The sequence below is a fragment of the Carassius carassius genome, chromosome 47, assembly GCF_963082965.1.
Source record: "Carassius carassius chromosome 47, fCarCar2.1, whole genome shotgun sequence".
NCBI classification, from domain to species: domain Eukaryota; kingdom Metazoa; phylum Chordata; class Actinopteri; order Cypriniformes; family Cyprinidae; genus Carassius; species Carassius carassius.
The window spans coordinates 4,456,742-4,481,203 of NC_081801.1; the positions used below are offsets into that span (position 1 = coordinate 4,456,742).

A 24,462-nucleotide genomic window follows, 5' to 3' on the forward strand; every position below is an offset into this window, starting at 1 on the left:
ACCGGTTTTTTTAACCGGTTTATTGAATCGAACCGTCCGAAAGAACCGGTTCGCGGAAAAGAATCGAACTTCCCATCACTAGAACTGAACAGAGACATGAAGGTTGAGGATCCAAATGCAGTATTTATTGAAGGGGTAATCCACAAATGTAGTCCATAAAAAAGACAAAGGTCACACAGTATTAGTGATGTTCGATTCTTCTTGAGCGAATCGTTCTTTTGAGCCAGTTCTCAGGAAGTAACCGGTTGAGCCGATGTCATGAGAAGTCAAGAAATCCCATTGGCTCAACGAACCTACAGTGGTTATTATTTTTAGCGCCTGATTACAATTTCTGCAAAATCATGCTTTGATTTATGTTGTTTTAACTTTTTTATAATGACCATTAATGTCTTTTAAATTACATGTTTCATACGCTAGTATATAACCGAAGCTATATGTTGTGAAATAAAAAAAAATATCCTTTTTTTCTTCTTTTTTTTCTTGGTTACTCACATACTAGCATAGCATACAGCTACCTGATTAGCCTCCTAGGTTAGCTTATACACAACTCATTTGTTACAACAAGCACTTACAACAAGCTATTGCGATAAAAACTTGATCAGGCATTTAAAACAGCTAACGCCTTGGTCCTAAGTGGACCCGATTTCGAGGGGAGACTCAATTTCTCATGACACTTGTCTACATAAGCTAACTGAATCAAACTTTAGTTCCGGGTTGATGACACAGGACGCAGAGCCGAAGTAGCATGATCGACTTAAAAAGAACAGAATGAGCCGGTTTAACCAACTGTCGAAGTTTGCCATGGATTGCCAAGTATTCTGACGTGTAAATTGCACTGCTTGTGTACCACTGAGGACTTGAACGATCGTGATATGTAATGTTGCTTTATAACAAACAAAACATGGGCTACCAGAGATGAATCAGCATTAATGAGGCACAGGTGAAATCAATGAGTGCTGATGAGTCTGTGCAAAGGATTGTGGGGAATGAAGTCCATAGTGGCAATGGTATGTGCTGGAGTGTCCTCTGGTGGAAAAGCAGGGCACTCATGCTGAAGATTGTGACAGATGGTTAAGTATAAATATAAATCAAGCCTAAAGGAAACATGCAGCCTAAATTTGAGCCAAGAGTGATTATCCAGACCACAGTGCAGCAGATCACTCTAAACCACTGCAAACAAGTTCATAAATAAAATAAAAAATGCAAAATTAATTCTAAAGTGAATGGTAACCCACTAGTGATTCAAGTATGGCCAAATTCCTTATTAGGAATTACTTATTATTTGGATCAGAATTCTAAAGTGAAAAACACAATAACTCTCTAGTAATTACTGAAATCATTGTAAGCATTCATTTTTAAATTCATTTTGAAGAATTTGGTAATACTTGAGTGACTAGTGGGTTACCATGGCCTTCACTTAAGAATAATGATCCAAATACAGTAATTAATAATTCCTTTAGAAGGATGTGGTAACACTTGAATCATTACTATCAAAAACCATACAGTACATATACAGTATCTCAGAAGTTTACAATGTAAGTACAATGCAAAGTAAATCAGCATAATATTTCCTAAAAACATGCTCAAATGATTTGTACATGTTTGTAGCCTACATAACTTGAATGCATTTTAGATTCTGTCAATAGCCTATCATTCCAACCATGCAAACGTGTAATGAACACAACATATAACAAAACAAAATCACATAAATGTAATTTAAAGTGAATGCGAGAGAGTTGTAACTAAAAGAGACACTTTTACCCCTAATATGTACATTTACACAGACTGTTGTGTATATTTACACAGGATTCACAATTCAAAATAAGTAAAATTATTTATTACTTATTGATTTATTCATTTATCACCATTGCATGTGTAAGGCTCAAAGGCATGCCAGTTTTCCAACCTGATGGTAAAGAACAGGCTGCACAAATCCAGCTAGTATATAACAAATCAAACAAGTGATCCAAAATGCATAAATATACTGGTTTGTTGGAATGGTAACTAATCCTGAAATCTACAAGGTTAAAAAAAATAAATGGTCGATTCCATCTGTAAAGCAGAAATTATTAGTGGAAAAGTGAATGTTTAGTCTTCCCAAACACTCTTTTTTTAAAATCTGGCCAGCACAGGTGCCACTCATTCAACACATGATATGGAAATTTTATGGCCATGCATGTCAAAATGGAATAGAAAAATCCTCTACACATCTTTGTTATGATGGGATAGTATGCAAGGTGGAACTCGGCCATATCAATCATGAACAATCTGATAAACACACTTAAAATAAAAATGATGACAGGGAGCCACACTAACATGTTCCGAGCCACTTTAAAAAAGCCTCAAGTAGTATAAATACCACAAAATTATATGATACATAGATGGCTTAAAATATTTACCCAGAAACAGTTGAAAGAAGCAATGAATCACATTTAAAAAAAATCAGAAATCACAATTTCCCCATACTATGATAAGTTAACCTTATGTAAAATAAGTTAAAATAGAACACTAAATGTAGTGTTAAATTATGAATCAATTGATAATTAAATTAATGTTTAGAAGGCACAGAATTATCTGTGAAACTATCACAATAACAAGTTTTACAGAGAACAGACACAGGAGAGTTTTCCAACCCGGTGTAGATAAAGAACAGGCTGAACAAAACCATCCAGCACATAGCAAACCATAGAAATGAACCAAAGTGTTTGAATATTCTGCTTTAGAACACGAAAGAATCCAGTGAAAATATATGAGACATGTGTGATAAACGGGCTAACAGAAGTTATAAGAATGAGATAAAAATGCTCTTCTCTTCATGTGGTTTTCCTCCTCTCTCTCTCTCCCTCTCTCTCCTGGTCCTGACTGCTTCAGAGCTCTTTAGAACAGCCACAAGACAAAACAACTGGATGGAGAAGAGGAAAAGGAACTGCAGTGAGAAGAACAATGTAAATATATAATGGATATTTGAGAAAAAACTAAATATGCTACACAAACAGGATCCAACATTGATTATACAGGCCACAGTGCAGCAGATCACTCTGTATCTGAGAGGTTTGTACTTTAGAAAGGTTACAGGATGAATCACTGCCAGGTAACACTCAACACACATCAGACACTGAAACAGAGGACAGGCAGTAAAGGCTAGTCTTAGTAAAAATTGTGGCAATAATGTGTTACTTGAAATAAAAAAATGTATACCATAAAACAAACAGTTCAGACAGTTACCAATCTCATAGACAGATTGATTGAGAATGAAAAACTCTGATGTAACTCCACTTCCTATTCCTGTGATGATGAGCCAGATCACATAGGAGTGTGTGGGAAGACCAACCATGAAATTGATGTAGAATACACAGATTTCCAGACAGTCTATTTGCCCAAGAGATTGAGTTGTGGAGTTTGTAGATGTGTTAGGTGTGAAGTTCACTGTAGAGGAATTCATCTCTTCTGTGCTTGTCTTCCCAATTCAGCAGCTCACAAAACATATAATATTGAAACTAATTATGAAAAAAGAGAAGCGTAAACGAATGAGGTTGAATCAAGTTGAGGCTGAATTGAGATCGATTCAACAGAACACAAGCAACACAATCTACACAGTTTTCAAATAAATCCAAATAACCATAGAAAACTATTAAATGAATTCAAATATGGTTCAGTATTGAATATGTTAACTTGTAAAATACCATTTACATTAATGAAGAAAATTGTGTTACTTCAGTAACAATATTGATAGTATGATGTGGATAGATCAAATTAGTAAAGATTCAGTATTTATCCATCTGACACCAGTCAGCAGGTGCCACTCATTCAACACCTGATATTCAAATATTTGTGTTATGACAGGATGTCAAGTTTTATATAATAATCTCTGTGGCAGCAGCCCTCATTAAAATTAACGTCCAGCCTTATAAGTGAACTGAAGTGGGTCAAGTGATAATTTGACCTCCTCTTTAAGAACATTTACTACTAGTCTTTCAAAACATTTCATAACATTTGAAGGTCAAAGCCACAGGTCTAAAGACACGATTCTCAACTGGGCAATTTTTCTTGGGAACCGGCGTAATTATAGGAATGCTATGCAAATCTAAAGGTCTCTGAAAGAAAGGACAGAATGCTGGGGTAAGTTCACTGGCACAATTTATTCAATAACATAATTTCCCAGAATTTTTTATTTTTTTTTGGAAAAACAAACCACAAACTAAAAGCAACCACTCAATCATCTGTTAAACACACTCAAAATAAACAGACCAAATCTGCGTAATGACAACAATCAGAAATACAGCTGCATCTCTCCTGATAAACAGTAAATGACAAGAGTCCTAAAACCACAAAGGCACACAAAAGATATATCTGATATAGCATATACAGTATGCCAAAAAAAACTGTCTAAGTTTATGGAGGTGTGTGATTTTATTTTGAGCTATATTACATAAAAACAAAACCTTAATTTAGAGGAGAGAAATAGCTACAAGGAAACAAGGGATTTTTTTTTTCATTTTTTTACCATTCATATAACAATAGCAGGTCTTATAAGAGGCAAGAGAGTTTTCTAGCACGGTGCAGATAAAGAACAGGCTGAACAAAACCAGCCAGAACATAACAAAACAAACCAGGGACCCATTGTGCCTCAAAAATCTTTCCTGTGACAATGGTTAAAAACCCTGAAATACAATATGGGGCATATGTGATGACCATTGTCACTGTTGTTATGAGAATGAGATAAAACGCTCTTCTCTTCATGTGGTTTTCCTCCTCTGTCTCTCTCCTTCTCTCACTTGGTCCTGACTGCTTCAGAGCTCTGAGAACAGCCACAAGACAAAACAACTGGATAAGGAAGAAGAAAAGGAACTGAACTGACAAGAACCACATATGTACAATGTAGTGTCTGAGTATAGTAAACATGCAGCACAAACAGGAGCCAAGAATAATTATCCAGGTCACAGAGCCGCAGATCACTTTGTATCTGAGAGGTTTGTACTTCAGAAAGGTTACAGGATGAACCACAGCCAGGTAATACTCAACACAGATCAGACACTGAAACAGAGGACGGCCACTAATGATTAGTCCTATTAAATATAGTTTAAAATCCACTATAAATGAAAACCATTGTGACAGTACAAAGGTCAAACAATTCACACAGAAACCAATCTCAGAAACAGAGAGATTGAGGACGAAGAACTCTGATGCAACTCCATTTCCTGCTCTGCTGATGATGAGCCATGCAACATAGCAGTGTGTAGGAAGACCAACCAGGAAACTAAAGCTATGCATACAAATGTTCACAGTTTCCACAATCCCAATGGCCTTAGTTGTTGATGGTTCAGGTACGGTGAAGTTCAATGTAGAGTTATTCATTTCCTCTGTGCTTGTCTTGTCGTGTCAACAGCTCTCAAAACCTCATCTAGCTGTGATCCATGGGAAATAAGAAGTGCACATGAGTCGGGTAATTCATCAATACCAAAATAAACAGAGCAAACCAATATTAAATAATAAAATAAAAAATATGGTTCAATAAATTCAGTAATTTTTAATTTATCTGATTCTATGTTATTCACAATGAATTGATATCTTCTCTCCAGTAAAAATAAAAAGAGCTTTCTATTTACTCAATGAACGTTTTCTAAAAACCAAATCAACACAGTAGCAACGTTGAACGTTACACAGTAGACCTTGAACCAAATAGAGGAGTTTATCACCTGAGAAGTGAACGTCCAGTCTCTCTGGATGTAAATACATCAGTGTGCTGTGTTTAGTCGAATGGATTCACAGCTGTAACATGAATATCTGCAAGACTTTGTATGCTACACCTCACAAACAACACCAGATATGCAAATAAAGTAAATAAATTTAAAGGTTAAAATATATATGACTGACTGTGTTTGCATTATCCCTTATATCTGCAGTGTAGATGACAAGGCTTATCTTATCTATGAAAAGGCAAAAATGGTATTATAACAACACATTAGCGTATGAAAGTTTTAAATATTCAGTTAGAATTAGACATTAGAGTGGAATTTTTAAAGAAAACAATTTTTGTGAAATGGGGGGACTTTATCACTGTGGTGTGTCTCAGCTCCATTATTCATAGTCAATGACCAGCAGGTTGGCCATTTCTAGGCCATTTAATTTCTAATCGTTCCACTGTACTAAACATTTATTCTTATTATAGAGGACTAAACAAGAGATTGATGCTGTGCAGAGGTTTCCAGAATGTCGATTAGCCTAATGGACTGAATTGTGTAATTTGTAGATGATTCACTGTAGAGTTGTTTATCTCCTATGTGTCTTTTTAGTTCAGCAGCTCACAAACATAACATTTACACATCTCCTATTTAGAAACTACGGTAGAATGTGTCGATCAAAAACATATGCAAGGACGATGCAGAAACATGCAATCTAGTATGCATGCATATGCATATGCATATGAAAAATAATGAGATCATCAACAATAAACAGCATATAAAGGAAAACAGTTAAAGAGTGAAATGTCTGTGCAAAAAAGGACTGTGCAAGTTTTGGGGGAGTTGATTGAAGCGATCTGCTGCATCTTTGCTTTTATCATCCTACTGAATATGATCCACATGTATTTGATTTAAAAATGTATTTTTCTGCATTTTTCTCAAAATATAGTTTTTTTGTATGTATAAAACTAACATTCAAGTGTTGATAGAAAAAGAATGCTTTAAGATAAAATAAAATAAAAAATTGTTTAAAAGTAGGGTCTCTGTTCTTTATTTTGAGGTATTACATGTTCAGACATTCATAAAACAAAATATTAGATTAGATTAGATTAGATTAGATTAGATTAGATTAGATTAGATTATTTCATTATTTTTCATATGCATATGCATACATAATATTCTGGGGACCCTGAAATTTTTGTGAAAATCATCAAAATCTTGGAGGTGCCTAGCAACTTTTTTCAAAAACACTAGCAGGAAAATTGAGCTGATCTTAAAGATAAAAATTGATCAGCTGACCTTAACATAAAAACTGAGACTTGTACCTGTGGAGTATTGGGTTTTATTATGAAAAGGGGGTTTTATTATGAAGCGCCTTAACAGGAATTACCGGAACTACTAGGTGCTCAGGGTCATGTGATTGAATGTGAGTTGAAAAGAAAATGACGCAATAATAAATGCTGTTCAGTTGCTCTACAATGTGTCGCTTGAATCTATGCCCAAAAACACGACATGGTGTCAGAAGTCGGGCGGCAGTAAGAGCTTAATCGCCGGGGAGTGAAAGTAAGCTGTTCTGGGTGTGAAAAAGAAAGTTTTATCGGGAGAAAATAATGTCGGATACAGAGGAAGCGGGAGCAAGCGCACCGCATACGCTGCCTCGCAGGCTACCGCCCCAGCTACAGATAAACAGCGGCAACAATGCTAACGCAAATCCACCCCCGAACGCAACATTCACCATACAGCCTCCCGAAGCGTTTGATTTTTCTAAGCCTCAGCAATGGGAAAAGTGGATACGGAGATTCGAAAGATTCCGTCTAGCCAGCAATCTGCATCTTAGCTCAGAGGCTAACCAGGTAAACACGCTCATCTACTGCATGGGGGATGAAGCGGATGACATTCTTCAAGGTCAAGCTTTATCGGAAGTGCAGAGACAACAGTACCAAGCGGTAAGAGACACTTTGGACATATATTTCGTGCCCAGGAAAAACATTATCTACGAAAGAGCCCGGTTTAACCAAAGAGTGCAGCTAGCTAATGAGACTGTTGACTTGTTTGTCACCGCACTTTATGCTTTGGCGGAAAACTGCAACTACGGTGCACTACACGATGAGTTAATAAGAGATCGCCTCGTCGTGGGACTCAGAGACACTAGCTTAGCTGAGAGATTACAAATGGACAAGGATTTGACGCTGGAGAAGGCAGTAAATCAAGCCCGGGAGTCTGAAGTCATAAAAAGGCAACAGACAGACATTAGAGGAGAGAACAACATGGAATTAGACGCTGTGTCTGTGAAATATAGAAAACAACAGCATCCAAAACAACAGTATCCAAAATACAACTCCCCAACTCAGCCAAAATTCACAACGAAGTCCAAAACACCAAATGAGAAATCCTGCTACAGATGTGGTAAAACACCTGCACATGCTAAAGTTCAATGTCCAGCAAAAGATGTGACCAGTCATACTTGTGGTAAAAGAGGACATTTCAGTAAGGTGTGTAAGTCTGTTAAATCCGTGCATGTTATAGAAACAGAGAAATATAATGACACACCCATGTTCCTTGGTTCTGTGGACGCAGGTACAGACCCTTGGTATGCAGATCTTACCATCAGAAACCACAAAGTCAGATTTAAGATAGACACTGGAGCAGATGTGTCAGTTATCCCAGCCCAGATGTACTACAGCATAAATCAAAATGTGACAGAGTTACGTAAACCAGACAGACCATTGTTTGGACCTGGCGGCACTCCTCTCAATGTATTGGGTATGTGCAGAGAAACATTGTGCAAAGGTGAAGAAGAAATTGAAGAAAACGTATATGTTATCAAAGATTTGCACATAGGGCTGTTGAGCAGGCCGGCAAGTGTCAAGCTAAACCTTGTGTCTAGAACAGATAGCATAGACATGAAAGAGTTAAATGAGAAATATCCGAAGCTGTGTCAGGGTTTGGGGTTAATGCAGCAACCTTATACTACTAAGCTGAAACCTGATACTGTTCCTTTTTCCCTGGCCACACCAAGACGTGTCCCCATTCCTTTGTTGGGAAAAGTGAAACAGGAACTGGAAAAAATGGAGTCCATGGGAGTAATCAGCAGAGTTGAAGAGCCAACTGAATGGTGCTCAGGTATGGTCCCTGTGCCAACCAAAATTGACTCAGTGCGCATTTTCGTGGACCTCACTCACCTCAATGACGCAGTGTGCAGAGAGAAGTACATCTTACCTTCAGTGGAACAGACACTGGGATCCCTGGCTGGAGCAATCGTCTTCAGTAAGTTAGATGCAAACAGAGGGTTTTGGCAGGTCCATCAGTCAGCACATTATACAACATTCATTACCCTTTCGGACGCTACTATTTTAACAGACTTCCTTTTGGTATAGCCTCAGCCCCAGAACATTTTCAGCGGAGAATGTCAGTGATTCTGAATGGGCTACCAGGCGTGGTTTGTCACATGGACGACATACTCATTTGGGGTAAGGACCAGCAGGAACATAATGTCAGACTTCACACAGTGCTTCACAAACTGCAAGAGGCTGGTGTCACAATAAATATGGAAAAATGTGACTTAAGCAAACAGGAGGTAAAGTTCCTTGGACATATTTTGTCTGCGGAGGGAGTCCAACCTGACCCGGACAAAATCAGAGCAGTCAAAGCAATGAAAGAGCCGTCAAATGTCAGCGAAGTGCGCAGCTTTCTTGGGATGGTCAACCAGTTAGGTAAATTTATTCCAGGACTGGCTGAAAAAGATAAGCCCCTAAGAGATCTCCTTTCAAAGAAAAAACAGTGGGTTTGGGGCTATTCACAACAAAAAGCATTTGATCAGCTGAAAAGTGAACTGACATCAACTCCTGTTCTCACACTCTATGATCCAAACAAAGATCTTAAGCTGTCTGCTGATGCCTCATCCTACGGGCTCGGTGCAGTCCTCTTTCAAAAAGAAGGTGAGCAGTGGAGACCGGTAGCATACGCCTCACGCTCCTTAACTGAGACAGAGCAGAGGTATGCACAGGTGGAGAAGGAGGCGCTTGGATTAACGTGGGGATGTGAAAAATTAAAAAATTTCCTCATCGGGAGACACTTCTCCATGGAAACTGATCACAAGCCACTTGTTAGTCTGCTGGGACTACAAGCCCTAACCGAGCTTCCGCCAAGGATTCAGCGGTTCCGACACAGGCTCATGAGGTACAGTTACTCCATCACACACACTCCAGGCAAAGCACTATTCACAGCGGACACCCTTTCACGTGCACCTGTCGAACAGGATTCAGTTACTAAAGCTGCAGCAGATCTAATGGCTGACACAAACATCTACGTCGATGAAATAAGTAGAAGCCTACCTGCTAGCTCAACGTACATCACACAACTGAAAGAACAACTAAAGACAGACAGCACATGTTCGGAAGTCATGTCATTGTGTCTGAGAGGCTGGCCAGATTACAGCCATCTCACAGGTCCAATCAAAGCCTATTGGCCTCACAGAGACACTTTAACGGTACATGATGAACTGCTACTAAAAGGCACCAGACTCGTGATTCCTACCACTTTGCGCAACTCTGTTCTCAAAGCCTTACATGAGGGACATCAGGGAATGTCTAGGTGCAGAGACAGAGCTAGAGAGACAGTGTGGTGGCCTGGTCTAAATGGCCAAATCAACGAGCTTGTAAAAACCTGCACCACATGCGTTAAGGAACGTGCCAATTCAGTGGAGCCTTTAATGCCCAGTGTGCTCCCTGAAAGACCATGGCAAAAGGTTGGAGCTGATCTTTTTACGCTTAACAACAGTAACTATGTTCTGGTGGTGGACTACTATTCCAGATTTGTGGAGATAGCAAAACTGACGCCCACGAGATCTGAAGATGTGGTAGTACACCTAAAGTCAATCTTCTCCAGACATGGCATTCCAGAGCTTTTTCTACAGTGACAATGGACCTCAGTTTTCTTGCCAGCTGTTCAAAGACTTTGCAGCAGCATACGGTTTCAGTCATGTAAACCGACTTTGCAGCAGCATACGGTTTCAGTCATGTAAACCATGGGGAAGTCGTGGCCTAATGGTTAGAGAGTCGGACTCCCAATCACAAAGGTTGTGAGTTCGAGTCCCGGGCTGGCAGGAATTGTGGGTGGGGGGAGTGCATGTACAGTTCTCTCTCCACCCTCAATACCACGACTTAGGTGCCCTTGAGCAAGGCACTGAACCCCCAACTGCTCCCCGGGCGCCGCAGCATAAATGGCTGCCCACTGCTCCGGGTGTGTGCTCACAGTGTGTGTGTGTGTGTGTGTGTGTTCACTGCTCTGTGTGTGTGCATTTCGGATGGGTTAAATGCAGAGCACAAATTCTGAGTATGGGTCACCATACTTGGCTGAATGTCACTTCACTTTTTTTTTTTTTTTTTTTTTTTTTTACTAGCAGTCCGAAATTTGCTCAAAGCAATGGTGAGGCTGAACGTCACATCCAGACGGTGAAAAGACTTCTAAAGAAGGCAAAAGACCCATATCTTGCACTTTTAGCCTACAGAGCGACCCCATTGGCTAATGGATACAGCCCAGCGCAACTACTAATGGGACGGAGACTTCATACGCCAGTTCCTCAGCTTCCCTCATTGCTCACTCCCAGCCTGCCAAATGAGGCTACAGTGGTGAAGAAAGAGAGAGAGAGGAGACTAAAGGACAGTTCAGTGTTCAACAAAAGACATCGTGTGAGAGATCTTCCTCAGATTTCTCCTGGACAACAGGTGTGGATCACAGACACCAAGAGTGAAGGGACTGTCATCTCACCTCATTCTACACCCCGCTCATACATCGTGGAGAGCCCTTCAGGAGTCATCAGGAGAAATAAGCATCATCTATTGCCATTACCTGAAATCACACCAAAGGTTCAAATTCCAAGTACACCAGTCTGTCCAACTGAGGACGCCAGGCTCACACCGAACTGTTCAGAGTCTGCAGTTAAGACTCCAAAGGCAGTTTCCCCGGGTCCTGTCAGAACCAGGTCAGGTAGAAGTGTCATAAAGCCTCAAAGACTGGACTTTGTGAATACAAAAGAGTTACCGTAAAAGGAAAGTGTTCAATAAGTTGTAAAAAGTAAAAGAAAAAAAAATGTTTTCATTCATGCAGTAAATGTTCATTTCAGTCTGCATTCATCTCCTAGAAAGGGGGATGTGGAGTATTGGGTTTTATTATGAAAAGGGGGTTTTATTATGAAGCGCCTTAACAGGAAGTTCCGGAACTACTAGGTGCTCGGGGTCATGTGATTGAATGTGAGTTGAAAAGAAAATGACGCAATAATAAATGCTGTTCAGTTGCTCTACAATGTGTCGCTTGAATCTATGTCCAAAAACACGACAGTACCGGCTAAATTAATATGCAAAATTATTATACCAAGCATTTAAAAAATAAAAAAGAACAAAAACGATTCAATGATCTGTGTTATGACAGGATGTCAAGTTTAATACAGCAATCTCGATAGAAAGCTTACACTAAGGAAAGGTGACTAAAAGGTCACAGACCAAACTTTAAAATGGGTTTTTAAAATGGATAACTGCCTGAAATAAGGTCAAGCTCAAGATATTTTCACATTTTATTCTACAACTTAAAAATACATCAAAAGGCAGTTGCTATCAAGTGGCTAAGTGGGACTACAGAGGAACTTTTTTTTTTTCAATAAAGGTTGAATGAGTTGTTGAAGTTGTGCAAAAATAGTGTTGTTAATTTCTAATTTAAGGAGAAAGATTACCTTAATGAACAAAATGTGTAATCAATCAATGGAAAAAATCTACCTAAAAGCTACCATTCATATTAGCCACATCTGATAAACACACTCTGAACAAACTCGGCAACTATCTGTAATTGTGGGACTTTGGAGCTCCCCACAGTTAAGTGAGTGAAATTCACAGTTGTAATGGATAGCTGTACATGTGCATTTGTAACCAGAGTTAGGTTAACTAAAATCTACTAATTTATCCACTACAAATAACTAATTTCTGCTTTAAAATTGCAATTCGATTACATTACTGTTACTGCATGTAAAATGTAATCAGATACTGATTACTTTCAAGTTACTTTTTTGTAAAAAAAAAAAAAAAAAACTAAAAATACACCATAATGTGAAACTCATACAGCAGTTTTTTCAGGAATTTAATAGTGACTGAAAAATATTACATTAGTAATTTGACTTGAAGATTTAATTTCTGAACTTAAGCTTAACATATATAACATCTATTAACTTCTTAATATTAACCTGCCTTACAATGAAACTCACATTGTTTCTCATACAATTAATAGTCATGCTTTTGATACAGAGTTGCATCTGTGTTCATTTTAGAGGACAGTTAAAGAAACGTTTTCCAGCACGGTGTAGACAAAGAAGAGGCTGTACAAAACCAGCCAAAATAAAACAAGTCAAACCAGTGAACCAAACTGATGGAGACTGTCTGCTGTAAAAATGATAGAGAATCCTGTTACTGCAAATGGAAAATATAGAATAATCATAGTCACAGTAGTTATTAGAATAAGATAAAGTGCTTTTCTTTCAGGGGATTTTCCTTGTGCATGTGCATGATTGTTGTTTGAGGCTACATTGTGCATGCAGACCAAACAGGACCCTAGATTAATGATCCAGACCACAATGCAGATGGCTCTATATCTGAGAGGTTTGCCCTGCAGAAAGGTTACAGGATGAACCATTACCAGGTAATAGTTCAATAGAGTTCAGCAGCTCATAAAACATAATAATGCAACCACAACCTAGGAAATCAAAATTGGAATGAACCAGGTATGATCTGAATGCAGACTGTAAATATTAATTGAAAAAAACAACAAATCTTCATATTTAAACCCAAATAATTAAATGATTGCAAAATAAGGTTCTTTATATTCAGTAGCATACACATGCAAAATATCATTTTCCATCATATTTCCAGTGACAACACTGGAAGTTCTGCACTTCAAGCCACACATGTCTCAATATAATCATCAGTACCACCTTCTGACACATCAGAGTGATTTAACATTGCAGTAAAAGCAACACAAAAGGTAAAAAAAAAGTCTCGTTTAATAATAAAAAATTATTAAAAAGTAAAATTTAGTAAAATACCACAATGTTTTATTGGGAACAGAAGAAGGAAAGTTTTCCATTCCGATGCAGATAAAGAATAGGTTGCACAAAACCAGCCAGTATATAACAAATCAAACTAGGAGCCCAAGCTCCCTGAATATTTTGTTTTGTCAGATTGGTAAATATTGCTGAAATGATAATCGGCACATACAGCATAATCATGGTCCCAGTAGTTATTAGAATGAGATTAAAGGCTCTTCTCTTCATGTGGTTTTCCTGCTTTCTCTCTCTCCCTCTCTCTCCTGGTCCTGACTGCTTCAGAGCTCTGAGAACAGCCACAAGACAAAACAACTGGATGTAGAGATAGAGTAGAAACTGCAGGATGGAGAACCATGCATGTCCAGTACTGTTGAATGAAACTAAAATATATATGCTGCCCATACAAGAACCAAGAGTGATTGTCCAGACCACAATGGAGCAGATGACTCTATATCTGAGAGGTTTGTACTTCAGAAAGGTTACAGGATGAACCACTGCCAGGTAACGCTCAACACAGATCAGACACTGAAACAGAGGACGACCAGTGATGGAGAATCCTGTGAAAAACATTCGTAATATCAAGAAATTTGAAAACCAAATTGAAAGTACGAAAAAAAGCTGTTCAGAGCGTTAGCAATCTCACAAACAGAGAGATTGAGCATGAAGAACTCTGATGCAATTCCACTTCCTGTTCCTGTGATGATGAGCCATATATAATATAGGAGTGTGTAGGAAGACCAACCAGGAAATTGATGCTGTACATACATATTTCCAGATGGTTCAGTGGCCCGATTGAATAAGTTGTGGAGTTTGTGGATGACTCAGGTGTCGTAAATTTGAATGTGGAGTTGTTCATCTCTGGATGTGTCTTCTAAATTCAGCAGCTCTTAAACTAATAATTAGCAAATTGTTATCTACAAAAAAAGAGGTGATTAAAAATTAACCAAATCTGCTAAAATGACAGGATATCCAGTTTATACAGTTCAGTCCATAATTCTTCAACATTCAGGTTAAATCTGAATGACCAGAGTAACAAACTTTGATGTAAAAATATATGGGTCCATAAATTTAATTCAGACTGGATTTATTTAAACTGTTCTGTTCAATTAAACAGAAGTTTTTAATTGTGTCATTTTAATCAGAAGCTAAATCGTTAACTTCCCCCCAAATCTTTAGACGTTATCAGATGAACACACCAGGTGAAAAAGAAGAACTCTAAAATGTATTAAAAATGCACTTGAAATTCCTAACATGCATACTTGAAGTCTATTCAAATTGTACTGAATTGCATTTTAATATATTTTATATATTATAAAAGTATACTAGAAGTATGTTGGTAATAAATACCTATGCTTAGACTTTTAAGAAATATGCTTAAACACAATTATACTTATTTTATTCTTACTTAAATATTTACTTTATTTGCATAAGAATGGTACAGCTTCCAGTGGGTTTCAAGTATATGTATCGTATTTATAACCATATTTATACCTACTGCAATATATTTTAAATATTTATGTAATGAATGAACTTCAGCCTACTTTTCAAAAGGAAGCTATCTTGAAAAACCTATTTTAACATTTCAATATATTATATAAATTATATTAATTCACTCATACATATATTATATAGGTCTATAAAATATGCGTACCAACTTGTATTATACCAATGTATTATAAATATAATTTTGTCGACTTTTGTATGGTATTACTTGTTTTTTTGTTTAGAGCTTGATGAGGATGTAGTCCAAGATTTGAAAGGAAAACTTAGAACAGTCAAAGAAAATTCTATTGCACATCTATGCAAATTAAAATGAATATAATATTCAAAAACACCATTAAAAACACTGAATAATTATTTTTCCTTTCACAGACCCTGCGATGAAGAACCCAATCCCAACTCCAATCCTTCAGATGCAAGTCAAACTTTGGTTCAGCCATTTGCAACTTTACCTTGACTTTGTAAGAAATGCACTTTACTCACTTCTGTGCTTTATTGTTTTTTTAAGTAACTTCTTTATATTTGAGTGCAGAAATTGAATTGTGATTAATTTCTGTTCAGTGAAGGAATATTCATAGTGTATTTTCCAGTAATATAACAGAAATATTCTTCAGACTGAATGAATTGGCTGTATTTTAATTTATTATAATTATTTTGGTCAAGCGTTTATATATGTGTCTGTAATTTTTAAAGAGATTACAACAATATATACTCAATGACTATACTGTTGTAATATGAAAGTTTTCCAGATTTGAAAGTGTGTACATTTTAATTGAATATATTATATACCATATTAGACAGATGAAAATAGCTTTATTACTAATAGTGTACAAGTAATTTCTAATGAGCTGATATGCTACTGAAAATGTTCTTGAAGAATATTAAAATGAAACTTAAAATGTATTCGAACTGTTTTTCAAGAAGTATAAAAGTATATTTAAATATGATAAAGAAGTACAATTTAATTAATTAATTAAGTTAACTAAACATATTAAAATGCACTGCATTTGAGCATATCTTGACATATCTTAACACATATCATAAACAAATCATTATACTTAAATTTGCTCCAAAATAACACATTTATTATGCACTTAGTATTGTATAATAAATATATAATAAGCTCATCGAAATTAGTACAAATTTAAGTCTATCTACTTTTTTACCCAGGAAGTAATGCTGTTGATTATTAATAAGTCTATAGACAAGAAGAATTTAAAAGGGGGGTTTATTACCTGGAGAGTGAACGTCCTGACTTTCTGGATGTGATTAAATCTTTGTGCTGTTTTGTAGACTGACTTTGCAGCTCACGCATTCAAATTTGTGCATGACTTCATCTAATACACATCACATTAAACATCTGATATGCAAAGAGTAAAAGTATCATTTACACATTTATCAAGTGACCCTGAACGTCATAACATTATTTTTCATGTTATACAAAATAACATTTTCAGTGTTTAATCTGCCCAAACAATCTTTCTACATCAGGCACTCACTGGCCAGCACAGGTGCACTCACTGAGCACCTAATATGCCCGTTTTTAGATAATATTTAAAAATAATGAGATGGATAATTAGGCTTGGTCTTTAAGTGATTTATTGAGAAAACAAACTAATAGCAAACATTCAGATTATTGTAGGACAGTGAAGGCTTTCATGAACTCATGCTGTCACTCTCTAAAATTAGTTCATGTATCATTGGCTTCATGCTAGACATTTTATAGTTATCACAGAGTACAAGAAGTAAGGTACCAGTCTGATAAGTACTTCTGAGAACAAACGAATACCTGGTTTTGAATATTATAATAATAGCAGTAGCAGGCTTTATAAGGAACAGAGACAGGAGAGTTTTCCAGTCCGGTTCAGATAAATAACAGTCTGCACAAAACCAGCCAGAATATAACAAATTACAGCAGGAAACCAAACATCCTGAATCATTACTTTTGTCACTATATTGTATACAACACTGTGAGAGCAAGTAGCACATATATGATAACTATGGTTGCAGTTGTTATTAGAATGAGATAAATCACTCTTCTAATCTTGTCGTATTCCTCCTTTCTTTCTCTCCCTCTCTCTCCTGGTCCTGACTGCTTCAGAGCTCTGAGAATAGCCACAAGACAAAACAACTGAATGGAAAGGAAGACCAGGAACTGTAGCAAAAAGAACCACAGAAGTATAATGTTGTGTGAGACTACAGTAAACATGCAACACACACAGGATCCAAGAATAAGTATCCAAGCCACAGTGCAGCCGATCACTCTGTATCTGAGAGGTTTGTACTTCAGAAAGGTTACAGGATGAACAACTGCCAGGTAACGCTCAAAACAGATCAGACACTGAAACAGAGGACGACCAGTGATAATTAGTCCTACTAAAATGTATTAAATATTAAGATGCATGAAAACCAAAATGACAGTATAGTGATCACAGAATTCAGGCAGATACCAATTTCAGAAACAGAGAGATTGAGGATAACAAACATGAAGCATGAAGAACTCTGATGCAATTCCATTTCCTGTTCCTGTGATGATGAGCCATATAACATAGGAGTGTGTAGGAAGACCAAACAGAAAATTGATGCTGTGCAGACACATGTTCAAAATATAGAGCAGCTCGTAGGGATTTGTTGTGGGATTTTTAGATTCAACCGGTGTGGTAAAGTTCACTGTACAGTTATTCATCTCTTCTGTGTCCATCTTCTCCGCAACATGCAGCGCAATGTAATGTAGAACTCTTATCTATGGAAAGAGAAACGTGTTAATTTTCAACAAATTAAGTATCAAGTCCTAATTTTAAAGCTGCTTCATGAAGCTTTGAAAGCATTTTTTTTTCTTTAGTTTTGAACCAATCATTCATAATGCATCAAATATGATTGTGATTTCAGAAAGTGCTACCTGGTTTCATGACAAAAACACAGGGCACTTTTTTCACAAAATGCGAAATTCGTACCAATAAGTACATATGACTGCAGTTTACAAAAGAAATTAACACTAGAGGCGTAATACTCTTACACCTTTTTTTCCTTTTCACACAAATTTACAGCGTTTCTATTAATAATGTGTAATTTTCACACAATTACTTGAAGAATATTATGTTATGACTTCAAAACAATTTTAATATGCTGGGAGATTTGAAAACTGATGTTTTGAATGTTAGCATCACACGTATCCAGCTTCATATATATGGGTTTTCCTGGGGTTTTCATGGACAGTAGGTTTGTTTGGTAGCTCACAAAGTATGGAGATGTACTTAAGCGTTGAGGAGCTCTGGTTTGAATCCTGTGTAAATATGGTTTTGACAAAGACAAAGTTCAAATGGCAAGGTTGCATCCACAAATGCGTTTTTATATCAGTTTTGCATTTGTTAACGCTAGGGTAGTTTAGGGTTGAGTTTGGTGTAGGCCAAGGCATATTTCCAACACGATAGAGCATTAACTTTTAGCGACAGTCCCCAGATATTTGAATTCTGAACTGCCGCAATACATACCTGAAGCAACGTAATAAAAACACAGCAATACGAAGTGTTTGTACTATGCACATACAGCATAATGTTGTACTTTGGTCATTATTTTGTCATTTTACCATAATAACTCTTAAGATTAATGAATCTGTATTACAAAATACTTTTGTCCTTTTTCATCTTTCCCAAAATAACTTAATTCACATGCTAAATAACATTTTCGATCATAGTTTTAGATTTAAATGATCCCGGTTCAATCAGACAAAAGGAGCTCAGTCTCAATAGCACTCTCAGAATTTTCTATGAACATTTTTGCTTATTATTGATGATGAAAACAAGTTTTGTTTGTTACCTGAAGCGCGAATGTGGCATTCACAGTTCACAGTCGTCACAATATGGAAGCATATGGGTAGCATTATTCAATTTGGAATGTAATATGCAAAATGGCAATGCAATATGTAAAATGACAATGCATTTCTGTATTTACATTTACATCTTCCAATACATTTGCCCGTTTGGTGCAAAATGAAAATGAAAATTAAATTACATAATTTTCATTTGCCATTTCATACACCATTTAATATGTAAAATGAATATTAATTTTAACACTTTATAAGTTGCAAAATGAAAATGAAAATGTATTACAGAAATGATTAGATATGTCTAACATGTTCAAGCAAAAACTGTGGCAAAATGATCATTTAAATGCTATTTTTCTTAAATGCATTAACACTCACAGTCAAGACACTTACGATTGCATTTTCATTCAATGTCCCGCAATGAATGTAGCAAAATTCAATGTGCACATTGAAAATGCATTCCGAGCCGATCACGTGTCCGCCCCCTCCCGACACGTCAATCACTGCGTGAACAAGGCGGGGCTTGCAGAAGGTCAGAGACTCAAATCTCAAGAAAAGGATTCAAGTGAGAGAACATGGACAAGACAGTTGGTCCGTGTACGTTTTGATCATTTCGGTTTATGGCTTTAATATTTCATTCGCACTTGTGGGCGGAGCTGAAACGCTGCTTTCATCTGATTGGTCGAATCGCTCAACCTTCAGCTCGGTCTTTTCATTCTTTCAGGCAGAATAAGAGTCAGTGCGAGTGAAGCACTGTAATGTCTGAAACTACATTCACTGTTAATTAGCATAATATTTTAATCAGATGTAGCTGGGCACATAATTCGTGCTGCTGCGACTTGCAAGAGACCCCGTTAAATTATTTCTAGGTTGTATACTGTATTGTTTAAATATTGTCCCACTGATAAAAACAGTGCAAATAGTTCTGTCTCATTGGATAACAGTGAAGTGGAAATAAATATAGTTAAATTTATGAAATAAAATTAAATAGGATTTTTTGGGAAGGTAACTAGAAATAAATATAGTTAAATTTATGAAATAAAATTAAATAGGATTTTTTTGGAAGGTAACTCTGGCCAGTTATACAGCAACACGAGTCAGACGAGTCTGAAGATCTGAGCTGAATTTGGTGAAACATTAAAGTTCTAGTCTGTGTCAGTTACTCTCATAATAAATAATAATAATAATGTTACCCGTATTTTTCGGTATAAGTTGCATCAGTCCAAAAATACGTCATGACGAGGAAAAAAACATAAAAGTCACATTTATTCAGAACCAAGAGAAAACATTACCGTCTACAGCCGCGAGAGGGCGCTCTGGGGTAGGCTACAGGAGCACTGAGCAGCACAGAGCTAATTTTACTATTTTTATTTAGAAATGTAACTATATTAATTTTTACAATTATTTATTCATGTCACACACACATACTTAGTGACGGACTTAAAAGATGAGAGTGGTAAATGTTACAGACATGGAACTCTTCAGTCTATTATTCATTTTTATTTCCACTTCACTTTTATCCAAAGAGAGAGAACTATTTGCACTGTATTTATCAGTGGGACAATATTCATGCAATACTACAACCTAGAAATAATTTGCAGGTCTCAGCAGCACGAATTATGTGCCCAGCTACATCTGATTCAAATATTATGCTAATTAACAGTGAGCGGTGGTTTCAGACATTACAGTGCTTCACTCGCACTGACTCTTATTCTGCCTGAAAGAATGAAAAGACGAGCTGAAGGTTGAGCGATTCGACCAATCAGATGAAAGCAGCGTTTCAGCTCCGCCCACAAGTGCGAATGAAATATTGAAGCCATAAACCGAAATGGTCAAAACGTACACGGACCAACTGTCTTGTCCATGTTCTCTCACTTGAATCCTCTTCTTGAGACCTTGTGACCTTCTGCAAGCCCCGCCTTGTTCACGCAGTGATTGACGTGTCGGGAGGGGGCACATTGAATTTTGCTACATTCATTGCGGGACATTGAATGAAAATGCAATCGTAAGTGTCTTGACTGTGAGTGTTAATGCATTTAAGAAAAATAGCATTTAAATTAGCATTTTGCCACAGTTTTTGCTAGAACATGTTATACATATCTAATCATTTCTGTAATACATTTTCATTTTAATTTTGCAACTTATAAAGCGTTACAATTAGTATTCATTTTACATATTAAAACTGGTGTATGAAATGGCAAATGAAAATTGTGTTATTTCATTTTCATTTTCATTTTGCACCAAACAAAATGTAAATGTAAATACAGAAATGCATTGTCATTTTACATATTGCATTGTCATTTTGAATATTACATCCCAAATTGAATAATGCTACTCATATGCTTCCATAGTCACAATGATAAATGAAGGCAGTGGTTCTCAAACCTCATCATGCATGTCTCCCTGTATCTGACAAACCCACTTCAGTCTATCCATATATATAGGTCTGAGTAAACTTTTGACAGAATTGACAGAATCTGAAAGCATTTATATTTGTTTGAGAAATGTGAAATTTGAACTGCAATCATCTTTGTGATCGACCATGATTGACCAATCAGAACAAAGTATTCCAGAGCGCCACATAATAATGTTATATCATGTTGCATATATAGCCTACAGTAAATAGCGAATTCAGATTGATCGCCTGAGTATTATTTTTGCAGACTGAACATTCAGTCTTTGTACATATAAACTGGCCAGCTCAGTGCATCTTATTTATCATATGAAATTTTTTTTTACAGATAATTTAAAATAAAAAGAGGGAATGAAAAAGAGACAGAAATAAATATGAGGGAAAATATGAAAAGAGTGACAATGGGTCATTATTTAAATGTTTTATTGGATAAATAAACTTGTATTGGATAAACACTTATAAAAACATCTAATAAAAACACTCATAATAAACTTAATCTCTGTAAGTTTACATTGATTGTCTATAAGTATACTTTGAACACAAAACTCTAAAATTTGCAGATATCTAACATCAAGTCTTTGAAACACAACAATAAAGACCGAAAAAGTGAACACCAAGCAATAAGAAGTCAAATAAATGATTAAATAAATAAAATGACAAAATCCACTAATAAATATTATTTTAAAAGTAGAACAATGTGTAGTTAATTGTAGTTAATTTTTGTGAGTTTATGGAGAAACAGGGCAAGAGAGTTTTCCAGTGCCAGGAAACCACTGCCAGTTTTGCTCAGGCTGCTGGATGGCTCCATTTTAATTTTGTTAAAAGACTGGGAAAATTATGAAAACAACTTTTTTATTATTGATGTATAAGCTTGTATCAGTGTTGTGCAATGTGGTGATAACACTGGAAGTTCTGCACTTCTAACCTATAGCCACACAAGTCTCAATATAATCATCAGTGCCAGATTCTGAAACATTATCAGAGTGATTTTACATTGCAGCAAAAGCAACACAAAATGTACTTTAAAAAGTCCCATCCAATAATAAAAGTTATTAAAAAGGAAAATATAATAAAATATCATAAGGTTTTATAGGGAACAGAAGAAGGGAAGTTTTCCACTCCGGTGCAGATAAAGAATAGGTTGCACAAAACCAGCCAGTACATAACAAAACAAACTAGGATCCCAAGCTCCCTGAATATTTAATTTTGTCAGATAGGTAAATACTGCTGAAATAAGAATGGGCACATACAGCATAACCATGTTCACAGTAGTTATTAGAATAAGAATAAATGCTCTTCTCTTAATGCGGTTTTCCTGCTTTCTCTCTCTTCCTCTCTCCCCTGGTCCTGACTGCTTCAGAGCTCTGAGAACAGCCACAAGACAAAACAACTGGATGGAGAGATAGAGTAGAAACTGCAGAATGGAGAACCATGCATGTCCAGTACTGTTGAATGAAACTAAAATATATATGCTGCCCATACAAGAACCAAGAGTGATTGTCCAGACCACAATGGAGCAGATAACTCTATATCTGAGAGGTTTGTACTTCAGAAAGGTTACAGGATGAACCACTGCCAGGTAACGCTCAACACAGATCAGACACTGAAACAGAGGACGACCAGTGATGGAGAATCCTGCTAAAAACATTCGTAATATCAAGAAATTTGAAAACCAAATTGAAAGTACGCAGAAAAAGCAGTTCAGAGCGTTAGCAATCTCACAAACAGAGAGATTGATCATGAAGAACTCTGATGCAATTCCACTTCCTGTTCCTGTGATGATGAGCCATATAATATAGGAGTGTGTAGGAAGACCAACCAGGAAACTGATGCTGTACATACATATTTCCAGATGGTTCAGTGGCCCGATGGAATAAGTTGTGAAGTTTGTGGATGACTCAGGTGTCGTAAATTTGAATGTGGAGTTGTTCATCTCTTGATCTGTCTTCTCAGCAGCTCATAAACTAATAATTTTCTTCTGTTATCTACAAGAAAAGAGGTGTTTAAAAATTAACCAGATCTGCTAAGACGTCAGAATATCCAGTTTGTTCAGTCCAAAAACCTTCAACATTCAGGTTAAACATGAATAACCAGAGCAAAAACCTTTGATATAAAAATAAATGGGTCCACAAATTTAATTCAGACTGCATTTATTTAAACTGTTCTGTTCAATTAAACAGAAGTCAGTGTTATTTTAATCAGAAGCTAAATCGTTAACATCATCCCAAACCAAACATTATCAGATGAACACACCAGGGGCCTCATTTATAAAACTCTCCATAGATTTCATCTTAAAAGTGTACGTATTCACAAATGCTAGACATAAGTTTTTAGATTTATAAAAGCATGTGTACGCCAGAACCTGAGCAACAACCCCTTTATAAATCTGAGTCAGGGGACGAAATCACCATATATGGACTTTACAATGCCTACGTAGTTATACTATGCAAACCTCATCTGCATATTATTTCCATGCAAATTCCTATCCACGTGACACTAGATTTAATGCTGTTAAAGGTATTAGGTTGTTAAGTGATGATGTAAAAAGCACTGTTTCTGGGTCCAACTCTCAACTCGCTTCACTTGAGAATATGACCTCAGCAGCCGTTTATGAGCACTGTTTATTCATATTAATCATTTAAGCTAAACACTTTCAAACTTACGGTGTACACTACAGTCTCCGTGCTCACAGAGTCCCAAGCACAAATAATTTGTATATTTATTTCTTTATATTTATATTTTCACTGTCTGCCTATCTGGGACTTCGGTATGGAGTTAAAGGGTTAAGATTATAACTGTTTTGCTAGTATTATATCACATTGTGAGTTTATATTAGCACCTTTTGTTTTTCTCGTGGTAACTGAGAGCGTTCGGACACGGAAGCGGTGCTACGTGACGTCAGACTTAATAAGACATCAAGGAAATATGAGATAGGGACTATAAATGTTGTGGAGATGCC

General features: G+C 36.5%; 2 protein-coding genes and 1 pseudogene across 2 annotated transcripts; all 3 read right to left on the reverse strand.

Annotated features, from left to right (window-relative positions):
• Positions 1-4,527: 4,527 nt before the first annotated feature.
• LOC132130276 (C-C chemokine receptor type 5-like) lies at positions 4,528-5,355 on the reverse strand. Its single transcript, XM_059541971.1, has one exon. It carries the CDS (start codon positions 5,353-5,355, stop codon positions 4,528-4,530), a length of 828 nt encoding a protein of 275 aa, XP_059397954.1.
• Positions 5,356-13,776: 8,421 nt separating this feature from the next.
• On the reverse strand, positions 13,777-14,623 carry LOC132130277 (hydroxycarboxylic acid receptor 2-like; annotated as a pseudogene).
• A 7,967-nt stretch (positions 14,624-22,590) lies between these two features.
• LOC132130278 (B2 bradykinin receptor-like) lies at positions 22,591-23,436 on the reverse strand. Its single transcript, XM_059541972.1, has one exon. The coding sequence runs from the start codon at positions 23,434-23,436 to the stop codon at positions 22,591-22,593; it is 846 nt and encodes a 281-aa protein (XP_059397955.1).
• Between the last annotated feature and the right edge of the window lie 1,026 nt (positions 23,437-24,462).

Excerpts from the sequence above, each read along its gene's own strand:
- LOC132130276 (XM_059541971.1), bottom strand. The coding sequence starts at position 5,355 with ATGAATAACTCTACATTGAACTTCACCGTACCTGAACCATCAACAACT.
- LOC132130278 (XM_059541972.1), bottom strand. The coding sequence starts at position 23,436 with ATGAACAACTCCACATTCAAATTTACGACACCTGAGTCATCCACAAAC.